Genomic DNA, 26214 nt, shown 5'->3' with positions numbered 1-26214 from the left:
TCAAAGACAGGACATTTTGGAGGACTTTTGTTCATAGGGTCGCCGTGAGTGACTTGGTGATTCTCTCTCCTCACACACACACTGTAGGATATCAGCAGCGTTATTCTCTATTCCTGGTCAGATTATGGCCAGCAAGGAATTTACCTTTTTCACAGCAGCTGCAAACTGGGTGGAGGGGAGGCCTTATTATCGTGGCGTGACCCACGACCACCCCCAGGAGGCCCCTCCCTCGGCCTGTCGCTGCCAGCACAGGGGTCCCATCCGTGTCTACGTGAAGGTGGGTGTGCCCCCCACCCCCCCAACAGGGCTTCGCTCCGCACTCTGCTCGGGGCTGAGCCTCGCTCGGCCCTTCTGGTGCCCCCCCCCCGCTCTCCTCCTCCTCCTCCTCCAGGTGGGGGGCCCCTCCTCTTCCCAGCCCGGCTTTGTTTTAAGCGCCCTGAGCCATCCGGGGTCACCTCTGGCACACCTGGAGGCCCCCCCCCCCCAAAAAAAGGCCTCCGGGCGGTGGCGACGAGGGCCTCGGCAACCCTCTCGGCAGGGTTGTTGTGAGGATAAAGGGGGGGAGCCCCGCCGGGACGGGGAGCTGCGCGTCCCCCCCCCTCGGGCCGGCTGGAGCTGCCTCCCCCGCCCTCCTCGCCGCGCCCCGCCCCTCCCGCCGCGCATGCGCGCCGCCTCCTTCCGCGCCCGGCCGCCCGCAGGAAAGTCGCCCCCCCGCCCGCCCTCCTCGCGGGAGGCGCCGCCAGGAGCGACAGAGCGAGCGAGCGAGAGAGAGCGGGCGGGCGAGCGCCGGGGGGGGGGGGTCCGGCGATGGAGGGCGCGGGGGGGCCCGGGGGCGGGCGGAGGCGTCCGGCCACCCGGGAGGGGCCCGCCGTGGGGCTCGAGGAGGACGCCCTCCAGCAGGTCGCCCGGCAGGTGGGTCCGTCGCCCCCCCCCCGGGGTCCCCCCCCTCGAGCGTAGCGGGAAGGGTCGGGGGGGGGGCGGAGGCTCTGCGCGGGGGGGCCCTCGGCAGGGGGCGCCCCTCCCCCCTCCCCCCGGGCCTTCTGGGAGTCCGTGTCCCCCTCCCCCCCGGCCTCCCCCCCAGTGCTCGTGGTGGTGGGCGGGGCGAGGCGGAGAGAGAGAGAGCCCCTCCCCCTCCCGCGGGCGCGGCCCCGTCAGGCCGGTGGGCGGGGCGAAGGGCGTGGGGGGGCGTGGGGGGCGGTCCCCCCTCCCCCCTCCGGCCCTGGACTCGCGCGGTGGACACGGCCGGGGGGGAGGGGCCTGTGTTCCGCCCTCTGGGCAGCCTCGAGGCCCCCCCGCAGGATGACCCCCTCCCTGCACACTCCCCCCCCCCGTGGGCTGGCTCAGGTGCTTCCCGCCTGCTCCGGGCTGGAGGGAAGAAGCGGGGGACCCCCTGGGGACCCCCCCACGGGGGGGGAGGGGGGACCCCGTGGAGAGCTCCCGGTGGGCGGAGGCAGGAGCGAGGGGCTGCTGCTGGTTTCCTGGTTTCCAGCACGTGGAAACGGGGGGCTATGAAACACACACGGGACAGAAGGGACACACGTGTCTCGCTCTCTCTCGGGCACACAGGTGTATTTTTGGCTTGTGCTGGGGGGGGGGCCGGGAAGGGTCCACATGAGCAGAATAGCCGGGTAAGATCATCCAGGTTTTTGGGGCGGGCGGGCGGGCTGTTGGGCATGTAGCAGTTCATTTATCTGCAGGGGGTCTTTTGTCACTCAAAGACTACGGGTGGAGGGGGGGGGGGCTCCAACCAGTGACCTCCCCGCCTGCAACTGACACCCCTTAAATGCGAGTCCCGTGGTCCTCCTCTGCTGCTGCGGACAAGGAACAGCTTCCTGCCTCTCCTCTAAGCGACAGCCCTGCGGAGACTTCAAGAGCTCCATCGCACGTGTGTGTGTGTGTGTGTGTGTGTCCCACCCCAGACCAGTCAGCACATAGGTGGAGGGTTAGATGGATGACACTAAAGCCCCCAGACTCTGCTGCAGCAGATGCTGTTGAAGCGCAGAACAGCTGGCTTGGCCCGCCCGCCCCAACCGCCACTCTGGAGTCCCCGGCTTGCAGGGCTTCTTCCCCTTCTGCCACAGAGGATGAGGAGCAGCTGACCTCGCTCCTGTGGCTCCAGCAGCCAGAGCCCTTGCTCTTATTAGACCAAGAGAGCCCAGGTGGCCACGGCTGTTTCTCCGCCAGTCAGCGTCAGGCGGCACATCCAGCCCCCCTTTCCCCCCCCCCCACCCACAGGTGAAGCATGCCAAGGGAGGCGCTGGGGAAAGGGGTGGCTCTCATCTGACTCCAGGGACTCTCCCAGGATGCCGGAAACACAGAGCCACCTTCCAGGTTCTCCGTCAGGTTCAGGGGTGGATTTAGAAGTCTCACCGGCCCCCTCTGAGAGGGAGGAATTGGAGTTTTCATGGAAGGAGAGCTGTGAACCTGATTTCCTTTCCAGGAGACCATTAAATACGGTTAGCCTCCAAACAAATTTTACATCTTACTCTTGAGCAGCCTGCACCTTCCACTATAGCGAGCTCCTCTAAGCTGAAAGGCACTACAGAAGTATTTCCCCACTGCCTCAGCAAGGAGCAGGCAATTCCTTTTCTGGAATTCTTTGGGGAGAGTGGGCTGCCTACTCCTTGTACTCCTAACTTCGCTTCAAGCGTTGCCCAAAACAATAAATAATACTACAGCTCACCCAAGGACACGAGGAAAAAATATTCAAAAAGTATTGGGTGGATAAATGGGCTGCAGTGGGGGGGCTCAGTGGAAATTGCCACCGCCTCTTAATCTTGGTAGCAAGCTGCAACAAGAAACAAAAGACCAGGGACACTATCACGATCCTCCTTGTGTGTGAGTAGAAGAAGAAGAGTTGGTTGTTAATTGCTGACTTTCCTCTACCGCTTAAGGGAGAATCAAACCGGCTGACAATCACCTTCCCCTCCCCTCAACAGACACCCTGTGAGGGAGGTGGGGCTGAGAGAGCTCTAAGAGAGCTGTGACTAGCCCAAGGTCACCAAGTGACCTTAGGCAGATGATGAGAGGGAGGGCATCTTGGCCATCTTCTGGTCACTAGGGGTGTGTGGGGGGGAGGTAGTTGTGAATTTCCTGCATTGTGCAGGGGGTTGGACTTGATGGCCCTGGTGGTCCCTTCCAACTCTGTGATTCTAAGCTGGCTTCATGTGGAGGAGCGGGGAAATCCACCCGGTTCACCAGATTAGCCTCCACCACTTATGTGGAGGAGGAGTGGGGAATTAAACCCTGTTTTCCAGATTAGAGTCCAGCACTCATGTGGAGGAGTGGGGAATCGAACCCGGTTCTCCTGATCAAACTCCACCGCTCTTAACCAGTACACCATGCTGGCTCCCTGGGTACTCCCTGGGTACGCTCCTCACGCTGGCTACTGGGGGAGAGAGAGCTTTCTTGTTGTTTGCCAGAATGTGTATTTTGAATTTTACTTTTTCTCCTCCTTAGTCCCTTTTACTTATTTTATCTCAGAAATGAGACACCAGAGGCCTTTTTGAGTTAACAGAGAACAGATTTATTGACCACTGTACTTGGAGGGAAAACTGTGGTTAAGGGAAGCATGGAGCCAGAGGAGGCGTGGATCTTCGGTGGCTTCCATGGCGCAGAATTACAGGTCTTAGATGAAGGTCACACAGTTCCAGTTCAGCTCCCAGGACCTCCTTCCGGATGCGTCACCCCCGGACTCCGCTGCCTGCCTGCCTGTCAGGGAAGGTGGAGACCGGGTGGTCTCTCTTCCTCCCCCAGAGAGAAACGCAGGAGGGTGGGGGAGCTCTCCTCAGCTCTCTCTCCCAGTCCTCACTGTGGATCTGCCCCACTTCAGGGGCAGCAGCAGCAGCCCCTAAACAGCACCCAGCATTTTTTCCATTATCTCCTTCTCAGAAGCCTGTCTGTTCCCTTCCAGCGATCCCGAGAAAGGGCCCTTCCCCCCCCCCCCGCAGTTCCGCCTGCCCCTCCACAGGGTTGGTTTCACACCAGCTTGGGCAAAGCTGCCCCCCTCCGGTCCCCAGAGCCAAAGAGCAGCTTGTGAACGCGGGGCGGGGGGGGGCAGCCCCTTCCTTCCTTCCTTGTGAGCAGAGGTGGGGGACAGCCCCTGAGCTCTGCCCACTCCCTTTCTCTGAGCTGCTCTCCAAGATTAACTCTTTGCTTGTCACAGACACCTTAAACACTAACACCTTTTATTCCAGCATGGTCTTCCATGAGTCAGAACTCACGTCATCAGATGCATAGATGTTACCTTTTCTTAAGAAAGCATAAGTTCCCTTAAGTCTTCGGAGCTGCGTCGTGGGATCCGTGGCCCCACTATCCTGTCTGAATGGCAAAATTAACCACAACATCACCCCTCCCTCCCACCACACCTGCCCTTCTCTTGCAGAATGAGCCCCTTCCTGCAGCCTTTCGATGTCCTAATTCAAGGGCTTTAGGCTTTCAGTAGCTACTTTATTGCAGCCAGCCGGCAGGATCTTCCCCCAAACGTACAAGTCTGGATAGGCTGCCTCAGTGATTATGATTGTAAAGCTGAATGTTCTGAAACCTGTAAAGTTGTATATAGTTAACTACCCAGTGTTTTAACAATTCATGGCCATGAGCAAAGTTTTATTATTATTATTTGCTGCTAAGCGTTAATGTACTAGGTCATGGAAGGTTATACATCTGCTCATCTAATGTAAAATCTACATTTCCTAGATGATGTAATTCGTTTTAGTAATAATGCTCTCCTATTTTCTATTGTACATTAATATTTACAAGTGATCTTTCCTGATTAAAGGGCTATCTTCTAACCACTTAAGAAAATACCCTTATGTTTGTTGAGTGTGACATGCTTTGCTTGTTATAGATCTCTGTACACGTACCATCAGCTAGAGATGTAATTAGAAAAAGAGACACCTTTCTATCAAAGCTAAGCCTATTCTTCTGCATTGAAGTAATTTATTTAGTGAGGATATAAAATTGTCTTAACTGGCAATATTAGTGAAATTTAAAAGCATAAATTCCGTAGTTTTCTACATGTCAAATTGCAAATACGCCCAATATTAAAACAAGAGATAGCATACAGTGTAGCTATCTTAGCATACAGTGTAGCTATCTTAGCATACAGTGTAGCAATCTTGGCACATCTTACATGTTCCAGGGGAAAAGAAGAGCCCCCCTGCCGAAACAAAATTCCCAATTTTTCCTCTTGAAATAGTGAATGTTAAGCATTTCGTGCATTCCCTCCTGCTTCAAAAAAAACCACAGGAGCTTTTTCAGTGTTCCCCAAATGTTTCATTTTTTTCTGTTGGCAAAATGGAGAAAAGTCATCTGGGGCAGGAAGGAGGTGAATGCTGTCTGGTGTACTCTCTTTAAACAGTGTGAAATTGAGGGTATTTGTAAATTTTGCTTTGATAGGCTGAAGCCAGGCTGGCAGCGAAGCGTGCAGCACGAGCTGAAGCACGGGAAATCCGAATGAAGGAACTTGAACGGCAGCAAAAAGAGGTACGTTGAATGTTTTTATTGTGCTTTATTTTCTTCATTAGAAGAAGAGTTGGTTGTTATACCCCGCTTTTCCCTACCATCAGGAGTCTCAAAGTGGTTTACAGTCACCTTCCTTTCCCCTCCCCACCATAGACACCTTGTGAGGGAGGTGGGGCTGAGAGAGTCTGGGGAGAACTGTGACTGGCCCAAGGTCACCCAGCTGGCTTCATGTGGAGGAGTGGGGAATCAAACCTGGTTCTCCACATTAAAGTCCTGTCACTCATGTGAAGGAGTGGGGAATCGAACCTGGTTCTCTAGATTAGAGTCTGCCCCTCTTAACCACTACACCATGCTGGCTCTTAATCTAATTGGAGCCAAAATGTGTGCTGTTTGTAAGAATTCCATGTAAACACCTGGAAATGGATTAAGTATGTAACGGTGTTGTAAAACTACCGTATATACTCGCGTATAAGCCGAGTTTTTCAGCCCCAAAAAAGGGCTGAAAAAGCAGAACTCGGCTTATACGCGGGTCAATACGGTAAGGTAGGGGAGGAGGGAGGAGGGAACTTACTGCTGCCGCCGGTCCCACGCCGCTTCCTGCTGCCAAGAGCGGCCTGGGGCGGCCTCCTGCAGCTGCAGGGAGGTTGCCCCGGCCCTCGCCCGCCCTCGCCGCCGCTGCTAACGGCCGAGGGCGGCCTGGGGCGGCTGTCCCGGCCCTCGCCCGCCCTCGCCGCCGCTGCTGGCGGCCGAGGGCGGCCTGGGGCGGCTGCCTTGGCCCTCGCCGCCGCTGCTGGCGGCCTGGGGCGGCTTCCCCGGCCCTCGCCAGACGTCGCCGCCGCTGCTAACGGCCGAGGGCGGCCTGGGGCGGCTGCCCCGGCCCTCGCCCGCCCTCGCCGCCGCTGCTGGCGGCCGAGGGCGGCCTGGGGCGGCTGCCCCGGCCCTCGCCCGCCCTCGCCGCCGCCGCTGAGCCGCCCCAGGCCGCCCTCGCCGCCGCTGCTGGCGGCCGAGGGCGCCCGGCCTCGCCGCCGCTGCTAACGGCCGAGGGTGGCCTGGGGCGGGCCGCTGCTGGCGGCCGAGGGCGGCCTGGGGCGGCTTCCCCGGCCCTCCCCAGACCTCGCCGCCGCTGCTAACTGCCGAGGGCGGCCTGGGGCGGCTGCCCCGGCCCTCGCCCGCCCTCGCCGCCGCTGCTGAGCCGCCCCAGGCCGCCCTAGCCGCCGCTGCTGGCGGCCGAGGGCGCCCGGCCTCGCCGCCGCTGCTAACGGCCGAGGGCGGCCTGGGGCGGCTTCCCCGGCCCTCGCCAGACCTCGCCGCCGCTGCTAACGGCCGAGGGCGGCCTGGGGCGGCTGCCCCGGCCCTCGCCCGCCCTCGCCGCCGCTGCTGGCGGCCGAGGGCGGCCTGGGGCGGCTGCCCCGGCCCTCACCCGCCCTCGCCGCCGCTGCTGAGCCGCCCCAGGCCGCCCTCGCCGCCGCTGCTGGCGGCCGAGGTCGCCCGGCCTCGCCGCCGCTGCTAACGGGCAAGGGTGGCCTGGGGCGGCTGCCCCGGCCCTCGCCCGCCCTCGCTGCCGCTGCTGGCGGCCGAGGGCGGCCTGGGGCGGCTGCCCCGGCCCTCGCCCGCCCTCGCCGCCGCTGCTGGTGGCCGAGGGCGGCCTTGGGCGGCTGCCCCGGCCCTCGCCAGGCCTTGCCGCCGCTGCTGGCGGCCGAGGGCGGCCTGGGGCGGCTGCAGGGCAGCTGCCCCGGCCCTCGCCCGGTTGTGTCGCCGCCGCCGCCAGGCCCGCGCCGCTTGCTGCCGGGAGCCCAGGTAAGCCTGCGGGGGGGGGGAGGGGTAATAAGCCGACCCTCGGCTTATACGCGGGTGCCTAATTTTTTCCCATTTTTGGGGAGAAATTAGGCACCTCGGCTTATACGCGGGTCGGCTTATACACGGGTATATACGGTAGTTCTTATTCTACTAATTTAAAATAGGCAGAAGCAGATAAGATCAGACTTTTCAAAAACTGTTTTTTTTTTTTTACAACTGCATAAAACAGAGGCATGCCTGTGTTTCTTTATATAATTACGCTGAAAGAAAGAAACCTCTGAAACTCGTTCATTGGTTTGACGGATGTTTACTAATCTCTATTCAGTAGATGGAATTGAATCAAAAGGGCCAGATTCAGCAAGTCCATATGGCTGCTAGGAGATGCTGCACCAGAGGCAGCTCACGGTAGAAGAACGCCATGGTGGGGCTGCCCATGTGCTTGATTGGGCTACCGAAAGATGCCCCAGAGATATTGGGGTCCTGACAGCATCTATTAGATCCTCCAATATGGGGGAAGGGGAGAAAGGAACTGACCAGACTGGCAAGCTCTGGTTCAGCCAGAGGAAGGCCCAGGGGAAATGAATGCACCTTTCCAGTCAGTTCTCTCCTACTTACCAGCCTACCCTCGACAATCATGTTGCTACTTGTGCAAGGATCCATTCAGTGTAGCCCGGCCCTGGGTGTATCCCTTGCCAGGACTTGTGCAACTGGATGCACGGCTTCTGGGGAGAAGTTGGCTTTGGGTGGCAGCCTCTCTTGCTCCCTCCCTACGGCCTGGAAGACGAGCCTTTCAGCCCCAGGACCTGTTCATGTGTGTGTTCTGTGCCAACAGGAGTTGGACTGTGCCAGTGCCTTTAATTTAATTTACGAGCTGACTATGAAGTGGACATAGTAACAGTTACAGTTGCATTGTTGCAGAAATAGAATGTGGACATGGCTGCACTTTCCTGTCTCTACTCAAATAAATTCCTCACAATCTCTCTGAAACCACAGCTTCCCTTTTCAATGTATCTAAACACCACATCTTCCTGACTGAAATTGTTTGCATTGAACTGTGGGGTAAGCAGTGTTTCTGCCTCAAAGTGGAATGGTTCTTTTTGTTGTAGTTGGAGAACTATTATTACTTTTTCAGGCTGCCTCCCTGCTCAATTAAAAATCATTACCTGCATGATTGTTTGGGCTGGAGGAGCAATCTGTAGGGCATGTGCACGGACCTGTAGGTAGATTATAAGTGGACAAAATTGCATTTCCCATTACTTCGTGTGTTGCATTTAATCAACAGTCAGTATTTGCAAAGAATGCTCTTTTAAGATTTTGTTCTCAAATACAAATTAAAGATGACTTGTGGAAAGGCATTTTCTCTAAAGCTAATGCTTCTCTTTGAATCAGATTTATAGACTCAGCCAGAAGGCCCCGATGGCATTTTAATCCTCCTGCTGATGCAGGTCCTCTGAAACAGGAGTTCCTGAATGGCATTAGAACAACCCATAGACAATAACGCCATGAGTGTGGCTATGAAATGCTTTTAGATGTAATATAAGAATGATTTGGTTGGGTAGATGTGCTGAACCTTTAATAGATGTACCTAAACCTTTAATGGGCACCTCTCTAACACTTCTCCCTTTTTTGCTCACTACAATTTACTTTTTCTCCTTTTTTTGAGAGAGAGTTACTAACTTGTTGTATCAGGAGAATGCTGTGGTCATAGTTTATCTTGATTTCAGTAAGGCTTTTGATAAGGCTCTACATGATATTCTTGTTGACAAGTTGGTAAAATTTGGTTAGATCCTATTACTGTTAGGTGGATCTGTAATTGGTTGACAGATCGTACCCAAAGAGTGCTTGTTAATGGTTCCTCATCTCTTGGACAGGAGTGACAAGTGGAGTGCCTCAGGGATCTGTCCTGGGTCCTGTGTTGATCAACATCTTTATAAATGATTTGGATGAAGGAATAGAGGGGATGATTATTAAATTTGCAGATGATACTAAATTGGGAGGGGTAGCAAATACATTAGAAGACAGAGCCAGGATACAGGATGATCTTGACAGGCTGGAAAACTGGGCTAAAACTAACAAAATAAATTTCAACAGAGATTAATGTAAAGTTCTACATTTAGGTAGGAAAAATAAAATGTATAATTATAGGATGGGGGAGACTTGTATTGGGCCAGTGTACATGTGAAAAGGATCTAGGGGCTTAGTAGACCATACACTGAACATGAGTCAGCAGTGTGATGTGGTAACTAAAAAGGCAAATGCGATTTTTAGGCTGTATCAACAGAAGTATAGTGTCCAGATCACGTGAAGTGATGGTATCACTTTACTCTGCTCTAGTTAGACCTTACCTAGAGTACTCTGTTCAGTTTTGGGCACCACAATTTAAGAAAGTTGTAGACAAGCTGGAACGTGTCCAGAGGAGGGCAACAAAGATGGTGAGGGGTCTGGAGGTTAGCTCCACCTCCAGCCATTTTGTAGCTGTGCCCACCATTCTGTGTCAGAATTCCAAAGGTTCCTACAGTCTCGAAAAGGTTGGGACCCTTAGTCTATAGTGTACACAGCGGTTATAATTATCTAATGCTATAGATAGTATTGTAAAAATCTTAATGCCACACCTTATCTTAACCACCTTGGTCTCCAGACCCCTCACCATCTTTGTTGCCCTCCTGATCAACATCAGGTTTGAAGTGTGGTCATGCAGCTGGATGAATATAGTTAAATGTTATGTTTTATACAACGGTATCAATGGTCTGTTGTGGATATAATTATTCTGCAACTAGAGGAGCAACTTGGACTAGCAAAATGCCTTTAGTTCGGATAAGCAGGAAGTGAAATCACCTGGCTCCGATGCTTTCCGTTGCACACCCTTTTCTTTTAATGTGAGCTCAAACGGTTGGGTGTTCTGTGCTGGAGATCAGCAGTGAATTTCAGTAACATTGTTAAACACACGGTGCAGAGTAAATACTTTTATGTTGGTTCAAAGAAGGCATAACTCATAAAGCATCCACCATATCATGTAGTTCACAATTACTTTAGTTTTAATTAGTTATTTAGTTCATTTATACCCTGCCTTTCTCCCCAGTGAGGACCCAAAACAGCTTATCTCATTCTCCTCTCCATATTACCCTCGCAACAACCCTGTGAGGTAGGTTTGGCTAAGAGTGTGTTACTGGCCCAAGGTCACCCAACAAGTTTACATGTCAGAGTGGGGATTCAAGCCGGGGTCTCCTAGATCCTCGCCTGACACTCTAACCACTACACCATGCTGGCAAAGGCTGTACAACCTGCATTTTGTTGCGCTATCGATGAATTCAAAGTCCAAGTTTGATATAATAGAAAATAACATAATAGTTACTGGTCTGACATACCGGCTAGGAGACAGATATTGAAAAGAAAAGGGCCTCGGGTTCAATCTCACCTGTGCCAGTAGACTCACAAGGAGACCTTAGGGCAAGGCCACCCTTTCTGTGCAGAGGGGCACAACAATGCTCGCTTACTTTACAAGGTTGTTGTGAAGATGACAGGAACACACTATATGCCCAGCATCTGGAACACTTGAAAGCCCAGCAGCAGACGCTTTCTTCCCCTCTCACGTCAGTGTACTCCAAGAATGGAAAGAAAAAATGTATTTATAAAATTTTAAAGTAAAACAGAATTGTTCAGGTAGGACTGGGGTACAGTGGGATTGTTCACAAGGGCGCTTTTATAAAAGGAACAGGGTCATCGTCTGTTCCTGTGCTTATTTGTATGTATTTTGCTTTTACTGTGTTTTCTACTTTTGTTTCTTTTTACATTGTTTGACATATCGCGTGTAATTTCTTTCTTTATATCGTTGGTATTTTCTGTACTCAACCCTGTGGTGTTGTTTTTGGCCATGTATTTGTGTTATTTGGTTGTGTCATTTTACACTGCAATCTGCCTTGAGTCTCAGCAAGAAAGGCAGGCTATAAATGTAGTAAATGAATTGATTTAGAGAGCCAGTGTGGGATAGTGGTGGGCTAGGATCCCGGAGACCCAGGTCCGACTCTACCATGTGAGTTGTGGGATGAACTTGGGAATCACCTGCTTCACAGGGTGGTCATTGGATGAAATGGAGGACGGAAGTAGAGATGTAAAATTTCCATAAATCTTGACTCCACGGAGGAAAAAACCTTTCACCCCCTGTTCGCCCCAATGGAAATTTTGGGGAGAAATTGAAATATAGGCAATACTTACTGTCCTATCAAAACTAAACTAATTTTTCTGCTTCAACGGCGTAGTATGCATCAGCGTGGCACGATGCCGTAGAGTCCACCACCCTCCAAAGCAGGCCGTTTTCCTCCAGGGAAATTTAGGGGTCTCTGGAGCCCTGGAGATCAGTTGTGAAAGAGCTCCAGGCCCCACCTGGAAGTTGGCAATCCTGTTCTAGGTGCAAAATGCATCTTGGATTTAGGAGCTGTATATGTGTATAATAGGATGTCACCTTTTTAAAAGCATTGCACTCATTTTTAAAAAGAAAATATTTCATAGGAGTTGTTTTTTTTCGGTACTCCCCAAAATTTCAAGGCTTTCTATTGGCCTTTTTTAAGGCCTTGGGAGGAAAATCGGGGGGGGGGGGGGAGGCACGACAACACAGTTTTGAACCTATTTTTTCTCATTTTTTTCCGGGCCTTCACATCTGTAGAGGGAAAACAGATGTATACCAATGTGAGCTCCATGAAGGAAGGATGGGAGAAAAACATACTAAATAAATATTTGTTTTTAGAATGTGACAGTACTGTTAAGTTGAAGGGTGGCTGTGTTCTCCTTTTCACTTGAACCATGAGATGTGCCAAACAACCTTTTGCTGATTGGAAGTCCTATCCCAGTTTAAACAAGTATGCCTGTACCCAAAGAATCCAGAGAATCCTGTTGTTTGTTTGTTGCTGCTGCAGGGGCTAATCACAGCTACCCATCTGGTATTATCATCCTGAAAGAGTAGAAGAGGAGCTGGCCTGTAGCTTGGGCCTTAGTATGAGAAAGGGCCTCCTCTGCAAATTCCTCTGCACTAATCTCCTTCCAAATAACGGCCTGGTCCAATGCAGTTTTCCTTCACCTTTTATGCCAGCCTGGAAAGTTGATCTGTAAACTTTTTATCAAGCACACAAATGGCATATTTGATAAATATAATTTGCCTTAAAGTGCAGTAATCTTTTGATTTCTTGTTTACACCTTATCTGTTTCTCTTTTCTTCCCTATCACTGCGTAGATCTATCAAGTTCAAAAGGTAGGGTATTCTAAGCTTTTGTGTGATTGCATGCATGCTTTTTTCCCCTTTTGCTTTGGGCATCTTGGTAACGTGACAAATCTGCTTGATGATACTTGGAAATACTTAGAAATCTTTAAGGCACTCTCAGTTCTTTCTAATCCATTAAAATACTGTTATCTTAACACAAACTAAGAGTATGCTTGATCTGCTTATTTTTAGAAAGCATTCTCCCCTGGTTTAGTACTAATGCAAAACCAGAAAGGAAGAGAACCATCCCTCAAGGGAGAAGCAAATATTCAGCTAAGGATTTGTCCATAACAGTCACTCTTTTTAATGCCACGTCCTGCACCACTGTTGAGATTTGCAGGGATCAGCAGAGGGATGAGTAAAGGTCTCTGTGTGATTTGGGGTGTCAGAGCGTGCCTGAGAATCTTAGAACCTCCACCTGGAGGCATTCTTAGTCCAAGGCCCTGGGGAAGCAAAAAAGGAAGGAAGGAAGGAGCATTAGTTGCTCTGACTTTTGGGGTGGGGTGAGGTCAGACCAAAGAAGAAGAGGAGGAAGATGTGGCCACGGTCTGACATAATGTTATCGTAGTGTCATTCGCACCAGTTACAGGTCTGTTTTGTAATCTCCTGTCTTAGCCAACTAGTAAAGTGTGTAGATTAAATATTTCCAACAACTTGGAAGGTGTGGGAAGGTACTCCCTGGAGTGTATAGTGCAATGAAGACAATATCCTGAAATGTCTTAACTGATAATTCTGCTACCATTCTTCTAATTCGTACATTAAAAATCACAGAGGATTCTGAAAGTCAGGTCTTTTGCTTCCATGTCATTTTTTGCATGTTTTCACTAGATGACCCAGTCACTAGTGATGCATCTTGAAAACAACAGAATAGTAGAGTGAGCAAATGTCCCTGGAATTCAGGGCTTGCTGTGTGCGCTTTCCTGTCTTGCTTTCATTTTAGGCAATTGTACAGGCAACAACTTGTGGAGGGTACTGCGGAGCTGCCGCTGCCTGCAATGTATTGTCTGTCTCACCTGGTTTCAGATCAAATGAGCGCTGCATGTTTCTGTTGTGCTGTGATCAGTACCTGGAAAAACACTGAAATCCCCTCCCAGCAGTGCATGCACAATCACTGCAGTGTTTTCACAGTTGTCACAGGGATGTATTGGATGGTGTTCAGGATATCACTCCTCTGCCTGCTTCCCTCCCCCCCCCCAAATCAGAACATCTTTTAAAAATTTGAAGATTGTCTCATCCATGTGACCTAAGATTAACTGTATGATATTGCATGCCCAAAAGACAGGTCAGGTGTTCTTTGCCCCCACCCAACAGTGATCCCATCTTGGGAGGTGCCCCAAGCAAGGGTGGATAATGAGGGGCTGCCTGTCTAAGATTCAGAATAAGAGAGATTACCGGCCTTTATTAAGTGGAGGGGGGGTGCCTCTTTTCTGTTCTTTGAACAGGCTGCATCGGGCACCATTTGTGCTGGTGAATGCAATTTACTATGACAGGAGCTGAGATCAGAAATTTTACTGGCCAAATCATCTAGTTTATCATAGATCTTCTGTAAGGTTTCAGCAATTAAAAAGGTTTGTGAGGCTGAAAGTTGAAAATTACAGGGTCTGAGAGTATCTTTGTCCTCTAAAAATAGTTTGTGGGCCTTATGCACAGAACTGGGATCCGCTGGTGGGGCTGGGGAGAGTCAGGCTGTAATAAAACAGACAGGTTTGGCAGAGAGGTGGCGGGGCAGACTGGGAGGGCAGGAGCGGAGGGCGTGTCAAAGAGTCTGACTTGTTTACAGCGAGAGGAGCCTGCTGGCTTTTCCTCCCCATTTAAACCATATGAATCGTGAACTAATAATTAAATAGTTAATAATTAATAAGATGGTCACTTAAAACAATTATTTAGAAAGAGGCCAAGACAAGAGTACCCGCTCCCAGTGTAACATTTCAGTATTTGCAATTTAGAAAAGAGCAAAAGAAAATGGAAAAGGAAGGGGGGAAAGAAAGAACGAACGAGAAGAAACAAAGCAAAAGCAGGAAAAAAGGAAATACTAAGTCTATCAAGGTTTTTAATAAGATACAAAATAAGTCAAAGTCACAGCATAAATAGGAAGGAGTGGCACAACACTTGACGCTCTGGTGCACCAGATGTCATCTTGATCGGAAGTCCATTGAGAAAAATGTGGAAGATACAATTGCTTTATAGAATATATTTTGTCAGAATGGAGAGAACACCCTGCTCAGGAGTTTAAAAGTTCTGCAGGTTACCTTACCTGCAGACCTTGGCCTGTTCTGGAGCTCAAGAACTGTGAAAGATTACACGTGAGAACCGTATGCCAGCATGTGCCACCACACCAAAAAGCCCGCTTCCCCCTGAAGCGATGGGAGGCAGAGGAAGATGCTGAGCCAGCTGAAGGAAGTTCCCTCCTCCTCCCTGGCTCCATATGTCTGTCGAAGGGCTCTTTTCCTATCCCTTTCCCTTTGAAAGGTTCTGATGGCCGTGATTGGCTGTTGCTCCAGTGGACAGTGGGGATTGGCAGATATGAAAAGGGGGTGGATTTAGCTCTTTCTGTCACCGACGCTTATTGCTTGGGCTTCTTTTCCACTGGTGTTGGTTCTCCATACTGTTGCAAATGTGACAATAGTTGGACTGCAAACCACCATTGAGTTCATTGGTTCTTGTAGGTTATCCGGGCTGTGTAACCGTGGTCTTGGAATTTTCTTTCCTGACGTTTCGCCAGCAACTGTGGCAGGCATCTTCAGAGTAGTAACACTGAAGGACAGTGTCTCTCAGTGTCAAGGGTGTAGAAAGAGTAATATATAGTCAGAAAGGGGTTGGGTTTGAGCTGAGTATTGTCCTGCAAAAGTATTGTCCTGTAAGTATCAAGATAATGTGCTAATGAGGGTATGGTATGTTAATATGGAACCATTGTATCCTGAAGTGATCTGTTAATGTGTGTAATCCAAAACTAATCTGTATGGCTATTGTTGAATGTTGTCTTTGTCTGGAGGTTTTTCAGGGCAGGAAGCCAAGCCTTATTCATTCTTCCTGCCCTGAAAAACCTCCAGACAAAGACAACATTCAACAATAGCCATACAGATTAGTTTTGGATTACACACATTAACAGATCACTTCAGGATACAATGGTTCCATATTAACATACCATACCCTCATTAGCACATTATCTTGATACTTACAGGACAATACTTTTGCAGGACAATACTCAGCTCAAACCCAACCCCTTTCTGACTATATATTACTCTTTCTACACCCTTGACACTGAGAGACACTGTCCTTCAGTGTTACTACTCTGAAGATGCCTGCCACAGTTGCTGGCGAAACGTCAGGAAAGAAAATTCCAAGACCACGGTTACACAGCCCGGATAACCTACAAGAACCAATGAACTCTGACCGTGAAAGCCTTCGACAACACCATTGAGTTGTTGAGAAGCTGTCACAGTCAAATAGTATCATCCTGTTACTCTGAGTGAAGATTTTTGTCTCTATAGTGAATAACAACTAGAAATAGCTAAATTGCTATTGTTAGACATGGAAGTAATCTGTTCAGTCCCCAAAGCTTCTGATCTAGTCTTTACTGTTTTGCATTCTGAATAATTGGGGCCAGTAGCTTGCCCTTATAGGCAGGATATCTCCGTGGGTCTATGGTTTTACACTCACCTCTGATCCATAACATTGAAGCAACAGGTAAGACCTGAGAGGAGGGACTGCTCTTTTCTGTTTACACGTCCTCCAGTAAATTCAGTAGTAATTGAAACCCCATAAGAAAAACAGTGTCTACCATTGGTCACCAATAACATGGTGAGCAGATCCTGCAGGCATTCTTTGACATGCAAGGCATGCAGGCACACTCCCATAGTATGGTGCAGCCTTTCACAGAGGAATTGCCAGAATCTCTCATGCTGGACACCATGGATATTGCAGATTGTGGGTGTCTTTGGCTAGACAGGATGTTAAAGACAGGTGGGGGGGAGGGAAGTTAATGACGGGGGGGGGAATGCTGTAGTAGCAAATGAAGATGGAAGCGTCAGTCAGCCTATCAAGAACAATAAGATGTCTTTTTTCAGACTGGGCAGCTGTGTGATAAGACGGGCCCCCCGCAAGGAGGTTCTCAAATGTTTGACTCTGATGGTTATCATAAGTTCATGGGGGGGGGGGGATGTTTGTCCTTTTAAAATCACCTGTAGACCATGAAGGAGACGATGCTGTCCGCACTCTAACCATTCGGCTCATGATGCTTTTTGGTTCCTTGATGTTGAATAAAACATTCCGTACCAAACTTTTTCAAAAAGGCACGCCTAATCTGATAGAGAAGATTCTAATGATTTTACCTGTCACTTAGTTGCCAGATATATCTATATATTGACCACTACCGTGAACTGAAATATTTCTTAATAGGTCTAGTCATGCTTGCTTAGTTACTTACAGCATTTATGTTAAAGCTGGTCACGCTTGCTTTGGCGGCACATAGACTAAAATTAGAACAATGCAGAGGAGATTAGCGAGAGCCAGGAGGGCAGGGAGCTCAAGCTGCTCTGGCTGTATTCCGCTCTTTGTCTTCTCTTCTACCTTGGCTGGAAGGCAAGTGAGTATTAATATGCCAGTAGACCCAGGATGTCCTGATACAATTTCCAGATTAGATTCAGCTTTGGGAGACCAGACGTCACTTCTTGGCGCATCTGTGCTATGCCTGAATCAGGTGGAGTTTGTAGCAGAGGCTTCGTACGGCCATGTACCATTCGAAGCAAAACATTTTCTGAATTGGAGGTGGGGAGCTGCTGTGTGTGTGGGCATGCCTTGAAAGTTGTGCTTCTGTACTTCTCACCTTGACTTCCTTCCTTTTCCTTCTTCTGTCTGTAGAAATATTGTGGTCTGGATGCAAAGTTTGGTGACATCGAGCAATGGATGGTAGGCTTTGTCTAAAAATACTATTTAAAAGGCTTGGGGAATTTGTTCTTATTTATTTACTTCTTTATGTGCTTCCTTTATACCCAGCCTTTCTCCCCATTGGAGACCCAAAGTGATTTACATCGTTCACCTCTCTTATCCTCACAGCCACCCTGTGAGGTAGGCTAGGTGGAGTGTAAGTTGCTGACCCAAGGTCACCCAACAAGCTTCTGTGATGGAGGGGGGGGGTTTGAAGCTGGGTCTCCCAGATCGTAATCTGGTACTTATAAGGTACTCTCAGAAGATACAATATTCCTAGCTAAGAAAGTCACTTCATACGTGTTTAGTTCTCTTGTCTCTCAGACCTCTAAACACTTTGTCTATATACTTACTATACTTATTATATTTATTTGTTGTATTGAAATCTCCCTTTCTGAGGATTGCCTCCCGCTGACGTGGGGCGGGGGTGACGGGTAAAATAGTTTTGATGGTTAACATTTGTGCATAGTTGGGCCCCGAGGCTGTTCTTTTGTGGACGGGGCCCTTCTGACCGTGGCCCCAGCTGTCGTTTCCCTTCTGTCCTGCAGCCTCGGGGCCACCGGCAGCTGCGGCAGAGAGGTTCATTCTGGCACAGGGCGGGGGGGGGGGGCATCTGCCGAGACTCGTTCCTCCCCGGTGTTCTGCCCGTTCCCTAGAGCCCTGCCTCTACGATTCGCCTGCCAGGTGCCCTTGCTTTACTACCAGCCTCTTTCGCGGCCAGTCCCCTGTTGTTGCCAGACGCAATGCTAGATGTGCTGGCCATCAGCCAGAAGTGGAACCGTTGTCATATAAGTATGAAAAAGGAAGAAGTGAGATGTGAGGAATTCTTTGGGCCTGTTATTGTAGTAGAGACAGCCTTGTGGGGCAGAAATGTTCTAAATAAAAAAAAAAAGTGTGTGATTTAACTCCAGAGCGCTCCAGCCGGGCCTCTGGACTGCTTCCTGGCTTTTTGTGGTCCTTTCCCCCAGACACCCTTATTCCTTTCCCCATTCCTATGGGGAGGTAGCAGCGCAGACCATATAAACTATGCTTGTCTCTGTTACCCGTATAGATGGCAGAGATGTGCCCCTTTATTCTTGGGGATCAGTAGTACTGAAACGCACTTCCTAGTTCCTGAAATTATAGTGCTTTAAAGCGGGCGTGTAGAATTCCTTCCCTGACAGTAGCACAACATAGAAGAATGTACCTGAGTTTGGGAAGGGAATAACAAACATCGTAGGATCTCCTATGCACCCAAGATTTCTGGAGCAGGGATAATCATGAAGTTGAGAGATTGTTCAATATCTACTGCGGACTGGCCTTATTAACCTTTAAATACCTTTCTTCATCATAAAGTGCAGTTTTGGTAAATCCAAATATAGTTTCTCAGCACTAACTGTTACTTTTAAAGTTACAAGATAGTGTTAACTTACTGACAACATTTTATCTTCCCCTCCTCCATGGTAGGAAGATACTGAGCGTTACAACCGTAAACCCAGAAGATGTACTTCGGTTAGTATTGTTTATACATTGTACTTAAAACTTAAAATAATTAATTAAAAAATTAATTAAATTATTTTTTCAGAGGGAATCTGGGGAGCCTCAACAAATTTATCAAAAGTAAAATCCTGCATTATTTTGTGCCGAGTTAAGGAATCAAGAGGAGGCCCTGGTGGGAACCTTGGCTTCTTCAGTTCTCTTGCAAAGATTCCCTCCACCCTCCATCCATTTGCACTTAACCGTGCACTGATCTTAACCACAGTTTGCATTAATAACAGTTTTCTAACCTACCATTTATAGCCAGCTTCAAACCCTGGTTTCAATGAAGAAATTACAAGTAAACACTCTCGTTTTTTGCGTACACAAAGTGATGAATGATGGTCAAGGGTGGGGAAATTTGTGCGAGGGAGGCGGGGTGGGGGTGTCCAGCAACCGGCGCGCCCTGAGTGGGTCACACTATTGTAAAATGTAACAGAAAGTGAGATGCGGATACGGCAGTAAATTATATGTTTTACTTTTGAACATATTGTTCCTGATTTTTGTGAGGGTTTTTTTCCTGCAATGTACATGAAGTATTTAGCAGTAATTTGTGGGGCAGTTGCAGGCTTCCTTTATATTTCATCTTTTAAAAATTCTCCCTGGATTTCCTGTGATGTACTGACTCACAATAAGAAGTTTGCCTGTCTTTTTAAGTCTCCAGTGTCCTCTTTGCTTTCTTCTTTGTAGGTTTCAGATGAAGATGATCGTATGTCAGTGGGTAGTCGTGGAAGCCTAAGGGTTAGTAACCATTTCTACCATTACCTGGATTGACCCCTCCACTTGGGGATGGGTTTTTTTGTGTGTGTGTGTGTGTTTTGTTTGTTTGTTTTGCTTCCCTCCCGCAAGGTAGTTTGAAATTTGATTCTTCCTCAAATTGCTTTGCAGGATTGCATGTTTTAGATTGTAAGGTTTTTATTAGTGAGAACTATGCATTAAAACCAGTGTTCTTGGGATATTTGATACTGTTACTGGAAGTGTCTTCTTTCAGTTACCTGTAGCTTGTAAGTGAAGCCCTTATCTAGATTCTGCCAACCCGGCTACACTGATCTATGCTAACTTTCCTTCTAGAGTGGATTATTATAATGTGCTCTGTGTGAGGCTGCCTTTGAAGAAGTATTGGAGACTCCATTCGGAACAGAACGCCGGGCTCCTCTCTGGGGTCAGGTGTTCGGAACAGACCACTCCGTGCTATATGAACTGCACTGGCCTCCCGTCTGTTTCCCAGCCCAGTTTAATGTGCTGGTTCTTGCCTTTAGAGCCCTGCCCAGCCTCGGGACCTCATAGTTAGCGGACTGAACCTCCTCCCTGCCTTCTCCCCTGTGCCATTTGCGTCCTGCAGAGAGCCTGCTCCTTAAGGGGCCCTCCACTAGGACTGTCTATAGGGCTACAGCGAGATCGCAGGCCTCTTCTGCCCGGGAGGGTCCAGGCCCTCTGCAGTGGCTGGGCAGAGGACGCCTGACAGGGTTCCCAACTGCCTGGAGAAGAAATGTCCTTCCCGTTCCATAGAGGCTGAATAGGATGTTATTCCAGCTTCTTATTTCCACACATTAAGCCTCTGTTAAAGAGACTGGGATTTTTTCTTCAGGCCTGTTGGCAGCTGTAGCACCTTCACTTCCTATATTTAGGAAGGCACGTAAGGCGGCCTTATTCCGGAAAGCATTTGGTGGAGGTTAAATTGTCTCAGCAGATATGGCTGTGCTCGTTTTATTTGTGTGTTTTTAAATTCCAGTGCTTTTAAATCTGTAGCTTCTGTATTTTAATTTTTGTGCTAGTTTAGTTAATTGTGCAGTTGTAACTTGTGTCATTGCGACCTGGTTGTTACATTGTTTACTGCTTTGAGTCTGAGGAGAGAAGGCAAGATAGAAATATTTTAAATTAATTAATTAAGCCACTGTTTCATGTAGAATTGTGTTAACAAAAGATGTCATTCTTTGGGGATATTGAAATACCCCATATTTTGCAATTTATAGCATTGGTTGTTGTTTCCATATGTCAAATACTGCTCGTTCAATCAGCTTTTCTTTGTTTTTTATAATTAATAAACCTCATGTAAAGTATAATTGATCCAGTATTATCAGAATAATGTTATAAACAGAAAACTGCTTTTAATTAATATTAAATGCTTTGGGAAACTCATGGAGAGTATTTAAAGCCCATTCCTGAGCCGCGCCGGCTTTGGAGGCCGACAAACGCCTCCGCCGGTGCAGGGGCCCACAACGCCGGAGCCTGGAAGGTGCACTCCGGCGTGAGTAGCCCCAGCGCCAGTGTGCAGGCCCGGACGCTGGTCCCTGGACGACGACGCGGCAGCGCTGGGCCCGGACACCAACGCAGCCTCCCGCCGACCTCTGGCAAAGGCTGCGGTGGCGAGCTGGGAGGCGCCCCAGGAGGCATAACGGGGGCATAACGGCACAGGCCAGGGGACGGGGCTGACGTTAGTCGGCTTCCTGAGCCATTTTGGCTCAGGAACGCCCCCACTTTTTTGGGTGAGTTACGACAGTTTTTTGCATTTTTTTTTTTTTTTTTGCACCATGCAGACCTCCTTAGGAGGCAGCTCCGCTGGGTTGCCTCCTAAGCCCAGCGCAGGCATTCCTCTCAGGAATGCGCTGTTACTTTCCCATTTTAGCCTAGACCTCTTACTTTGTAAAAGGATACTTGACACAGACCAGCTGAGTTTTTGTTTTCTTTAACAAAATTATCCAGTTTGTATAAGTTTTAACTGTATTAGATGAGTCTGGTGTTTGAAGTATTCATTCCAAAAACCTGATCCTTTACCTATTGTAAAAACCTGATCTTTTACTCACTGTAAAGGATCATGAAGGTCACAGTGACGGGGTTGCCTTTTCGTGGTGTAGCATGGTGTAGTGGTCAAGAGCGGTGGACTCTGATCTGGTGAACCGGGTTCGATTCCCCACCACTCCTCCACATGCAGCCTGCTGGGTGACCTTGGGCCAGGTTGAGGAAGTTTTTTCTCCAGTTGACTGTCTTTTAAGTCAAATGAATTTGCTGCACTGTGCCTTTAAGAGCGTTGTTGCTCTAGGCCAGCTTGGTACTGTTCAGTGGGTGAAATTGACTGTTTTCCTGATATTTTCTCAGCCAGTAGCCTGACTAGTTACAGTAGTCTACCCCCCTCCCCAGGTCACCATGGTATTGGATCCGCACGGCTAGATGGGCTCTGGTAGGGAGCCATCTTATGGGCTAAATGGAGACGAAAGAAAGCATTTTTTGCATCTGCAATAGCTTGCTTCTCGAGTAATAATGCTGCTTCCAATATAACTCTTAAGCTCTTAACTGTCTCAACAAGGGCCAGTTGGACCCCATAAAATGTCTGGTCAAGACCTCAGCCTTCCCAAACCAGCTCTGCCTCCATCTGGCCATGCTTCAGCTTCAACTTGTTTGCTTTTAGCCACTTAACCACAGCAGGCAGGCAGAGGTCTAAGACCTCGACCACATCATCAGGCAGATTGAATAGAGAAAGATAGAGCTGTGGGTCACATATTGATGACAATCTACACCAAGACCACAAATAGCTTTACATATAGATTGAGTGGCATGGGGGGGGGGAATCATAGAGTTGGAAGGGGCCATACAGGCCATCTAGTCCAACTCCCCTGCTCAATGCAGGATCAGCCTAGAGCAGGGGTCGGCAAACTCATTAGTCAAAAGAGCCAAATATCAACAGTACAACGATTGAGATTTCTTTTGAGAGCCAAATTTCTTCAACTTAAACTATATAGGTAGGTACACTGTTTATTAACTTAATAAACTTTAATTAAAGTTTTCAGTTTTAATTAAACTATAGGTACACTGAATAAAACTTGATATCATACTTAATAGTGATCTTATTTATTGATAAAAATTAAATTGTAACTCCCTGCCATTTCCCCCTCCCCGTCCAGAGTGCTCATCTGGAGGCCTGGTCTACAGCCATAAAAGCCTATTGGTAGACCTTGCCTCCGGCTGAGTCCCATTGGGAGGCCAGGTCCACCCATTGGCTTTCTTGGCAGTAGACCTGGCCTCCAGAGGCCCATAGAAGCCAATTGGTAGACCTGGCCTCTGAAGGGGGACTTTTCCCCCTCCTCGGAGCCCAGGTCTACCGCCAAGAAAGCCAGTGGGTAGACATGGCCTCCCAATGGGACTCAGCCGGAGGCCAGGTCTACCAAAGGAAGCCCGCCCCGCCCAACAGCTGATAGGCGGGGGGGGGGCCAGGAACCGCTGAGCCGCCCAGCAATCGCGCGGCTAGAGGGGACGGGTGGCTTTAGCCTCCCAACCATTGAGGGCAAGGGAAAGGGGGACCCGGCCATTCTCCACGACGGGTGGGGGGGAGAGACAGTGCGCCCGCTCACCCTCTCTCTCTCAGGCGCGCCAGCTCCGCAGCCTGGCTGCTGGCGCAAGCGGGCGCAAGAGCAGGGGCTCTGAACCAAGTTCGGAGAGCCGCACTCAACGGGCCAAAGAGCCGCATGCGGCTCTGGAGCCGCAGTTTTGAGACCCCTGGCCTAGAGCATCTCTGACAAGTGTTCGTCCATAAGAACATAACGTAAGAACATAAGGAAAGCCCTGCTGGATCAGACCCAGGCCACTTAAGTCCAACAGTCTGTTCACACAGTTGCCAACCAGGTGCCTCTAGGAAGCCCCCAAACAAGACGACTGCAGCAGCATTTATCCTGCCTGTGTTCCACAGCACCTAAGAGAATAGGCCTGCTCCTCTGATCCTGGAGAGAATAGGTATGCATCATGACTCGTAGCCATGAATAGCCCTCTCCTCCATGAACATGTCCACTCCTCTCTTAAAGCCTTCCAAGTTGGCAGCCATCACCACAACCTGGGGCAGGGAGTTCCACAACTGAACTATGCGTTGTGTGAAAAAAACTTCCTTTTCTCTGTTTTGAATCTCTCACGCTCCAGTGTCAGTAGATGACCCCTCATTCTAGTATTATGAAAGAAGAAGAAAAGCTTCTCCCTGTCCACTCTCTCCATACTATGCATAATTTTATAGACCTCTATCATGCCTCTCCTTAACCGCCTTCTTTCCAAGCTGAACAAGCCAATCCAGCCATTGCTTGAAGACTGCCAGAGAGGAGGAGCTCTCCACCTCCCTGGGCAATCAATTCCACTGCTGAACTGCTCTTACTGTAAAAAAATTATTCCTAATGTCCAGCCGATACCTTTCCACCTGTAATTTGTACCCATTATTGCGAGTCCTATGATCCTCTGCTGCCAACAGGAACAGCTCCTTGCCCTCCTCTAAGTGACAGCCTTTCGAATACTTCAAGAGAGCCATCATGTCCCCCCTCAACCTCCTTTTTCCCAGACTGAACATTCCCAAGTCCCTCTGCCTTTCCTCATAGGGCTTCTTGGTCTCCAGGATAGGACTGGGAGTTAAGAGCCCCTACATGATAAACTGTCTCCAGCAGCAGCCGGAGTCCCATCTGTAAGGAACAATTTAAACCAATTCAAAGTGCATTTGCTGATACCTACGTTTACCTCCAAATGTTTCAGTACGATGGTACAGGGGCACCCTATCCAAAGGCTGGTGATACATCCAGTAGGAGCCACAAAGAGGCATATGGTCCTTGTCTACACTAAAGTGGAGGCCCCTCGGCTGAAGCCACGAGCACAGCCTCTGTCTCAGGATGGCCTGAAACCAGATTGAAGTGTCTAGAACAGATAAGTCATCCGGGACAACCTGAAGTTGTTCTTTCACAATCACCTTACCAAGAAAGGGCAGATTAGAGACCAAGCAGTAATAGGGCCATGTCATTTTTCTGTAGCAATTTGTTTTAGAGTAATGGACAGATAGCCAACTGTGCAAATCACTGAGGGGAGGCACCTGAGTCAGAGACTGATTTGATGGACGTCAAGGAGTCATGAATGCAGTCCAGCCGGCTAATATAAATTGCCAATAGTTCTAGAGCGACATTGAAGAGAAGTGCTGAGAGAGAACAGCCTTGTCTTGTACCTCTTGAAAGTTCAAACTTTTTGAGGAATAAAAATACTTGTCCAAGAACATGTAGAATTTGTTTCAATCCAGTGAACAAAGGGTATCAACAAAGCTATTACCAAATACAAAGATGCTAACAAAGCCTTTAGTCACTAAAATAGACATTTTTCTCCACCCTGTCAAGGCTTTTTGCATCTAAAGAAGAAGAAGAAATGCTAGTGTTCTCTTCTTTGTTACACTTTAAAAAAAAAAAAATCATTTATACTCTCATTCTCCCTGGTGGGGACCGAAAGTGGCTTATGTCATTCTCTTCTCCTCCATTTTATTCTCACAACAACTTTGTGAGGTAGGCTAGACTGTGTGATTGACCCAAGGTCACCCAGCCCCAGCTTCCATAACGCAGTGAGGATTCGAACCTGGGTCTCCCAGATCCAGGGTTCTCCAATATGGTGCCTGTAAGCACAGTGGATGCCCCACACCAGGCGTTTTTACAAAAAGTGGACCAAGGGAGGCTTTTTGAACTTTTCATGTTTATGGTATAACACAGACCGTGACTTCATGTGAAGTGTTCTGTATAACGGATCATTTCCCCCCTTTTCCTTTCACATAAGTGCCTACAAACTGAAGCCAGATACTGCCAGATTAGTGTTTTTTTTTAGCTAACTCAGTATGTTATACTTGTTTTTTGTGTGTATGTGAGAACATATTTTTAAACAGTATACATTTTAAAAGGCATCTTGTTAAACAGAGTTTCTGCCTGAAATGTTGCAGACTTACAATCAGAGTTATGGATAACCTCAGTTGCCGACGTTTTTGTGGTTGGCTCAGCCTCCCACAGCAGCCATTCCGGAGTCAACTCCAAAGATGTCCTCAGGCTGGAGAAGTTGGGGGGGGGGGACTGCCCTGCCCTAGTCTGACGCTGTTTACCGCACCGCCCTGCCAGATGGACCACATACGTTACATGTATTTTACTGCTCCTTAGCTTTTGGGGATAAATCCTGTTTGGTCAGGTTGGATATATTTAGCAATGAATTGTTCTAGTCTGTTTGCTTGGAGTAATGTCAAGATTTTATAATCTTGATTCAAAAGACTTACAGGGTGATGAGAACCAAAATAGGGCAGGTCTTTCCAAAGCTTTGAACCGAGTTAATTTGCAGGCGAAGGCAAAAAAAAAACTTTTTTTCCCCAGGAGCTCGAGAAGTTCCTTGCCACAAAAGAGTGACTTGGTGCTTGGAGCTAGTCACAAAATGGCAGCTTGTACAAAATTTAAGGCATTCACGAGTGGGCCTGCAGTGCTCACAGGGGAAACCTCTCCTCTGCT

General features: G+C 48.9%; 1 protein-coding gene across 1 annotated transcript in view; it reads left to right on the top strand.

The window, feature by feature from the left end:
• The first annotated feature begins 807 nt into the window (after positions 1-807).
• LRRFIP1 (LRR binding FLII interacting protein 1) overlaps positions 808-26214 on the top strand; it is a 96491-nt gene continuing 71084 nt past the window's right edge. Inside the window, exons 1-6 of the mRNA XM_056861244.1 lie at positions 808-912; positions 5398-5484; positions 12485-12502; positions 17372-17419; positions 18884-18928; positions 19643-19693. Coding sequence (XP_056717222.1) covers positions 808-912; positions 5398-5484; positions 12485-12502; positions 17372-17419; positions 18884-18928; positions 19643-19693 — 354 coding nt within the window. The remainder of the gene's footprint in view (positions 913-5397; positions 5485-12484; positions 12503-17371; positions 17420-18883; positions 18929-19642; positions 19694-26214) is intronic.

The sequence above is a fragment of the Euleptes europaea genome, chromosome 15 (assembly GCF_029931775.1).
Source record: "Euleptes europaea isolate rEulEur1 chromosome 15, rEulEur1.hap1, whole genome shotgun sequence".
Taxonomy (NCBI): Eukaryota; Metazoa; Chordata; class Lepidosauria; order Squamata; family Sphaerodactylidae; genus Euleptes; species Euleptes europaea.
The sequence above is the reverse complement of the archived record's forward strand: the minus strand, read 5'-3'. Positions and strand labels throughout refer to the sequence as shown.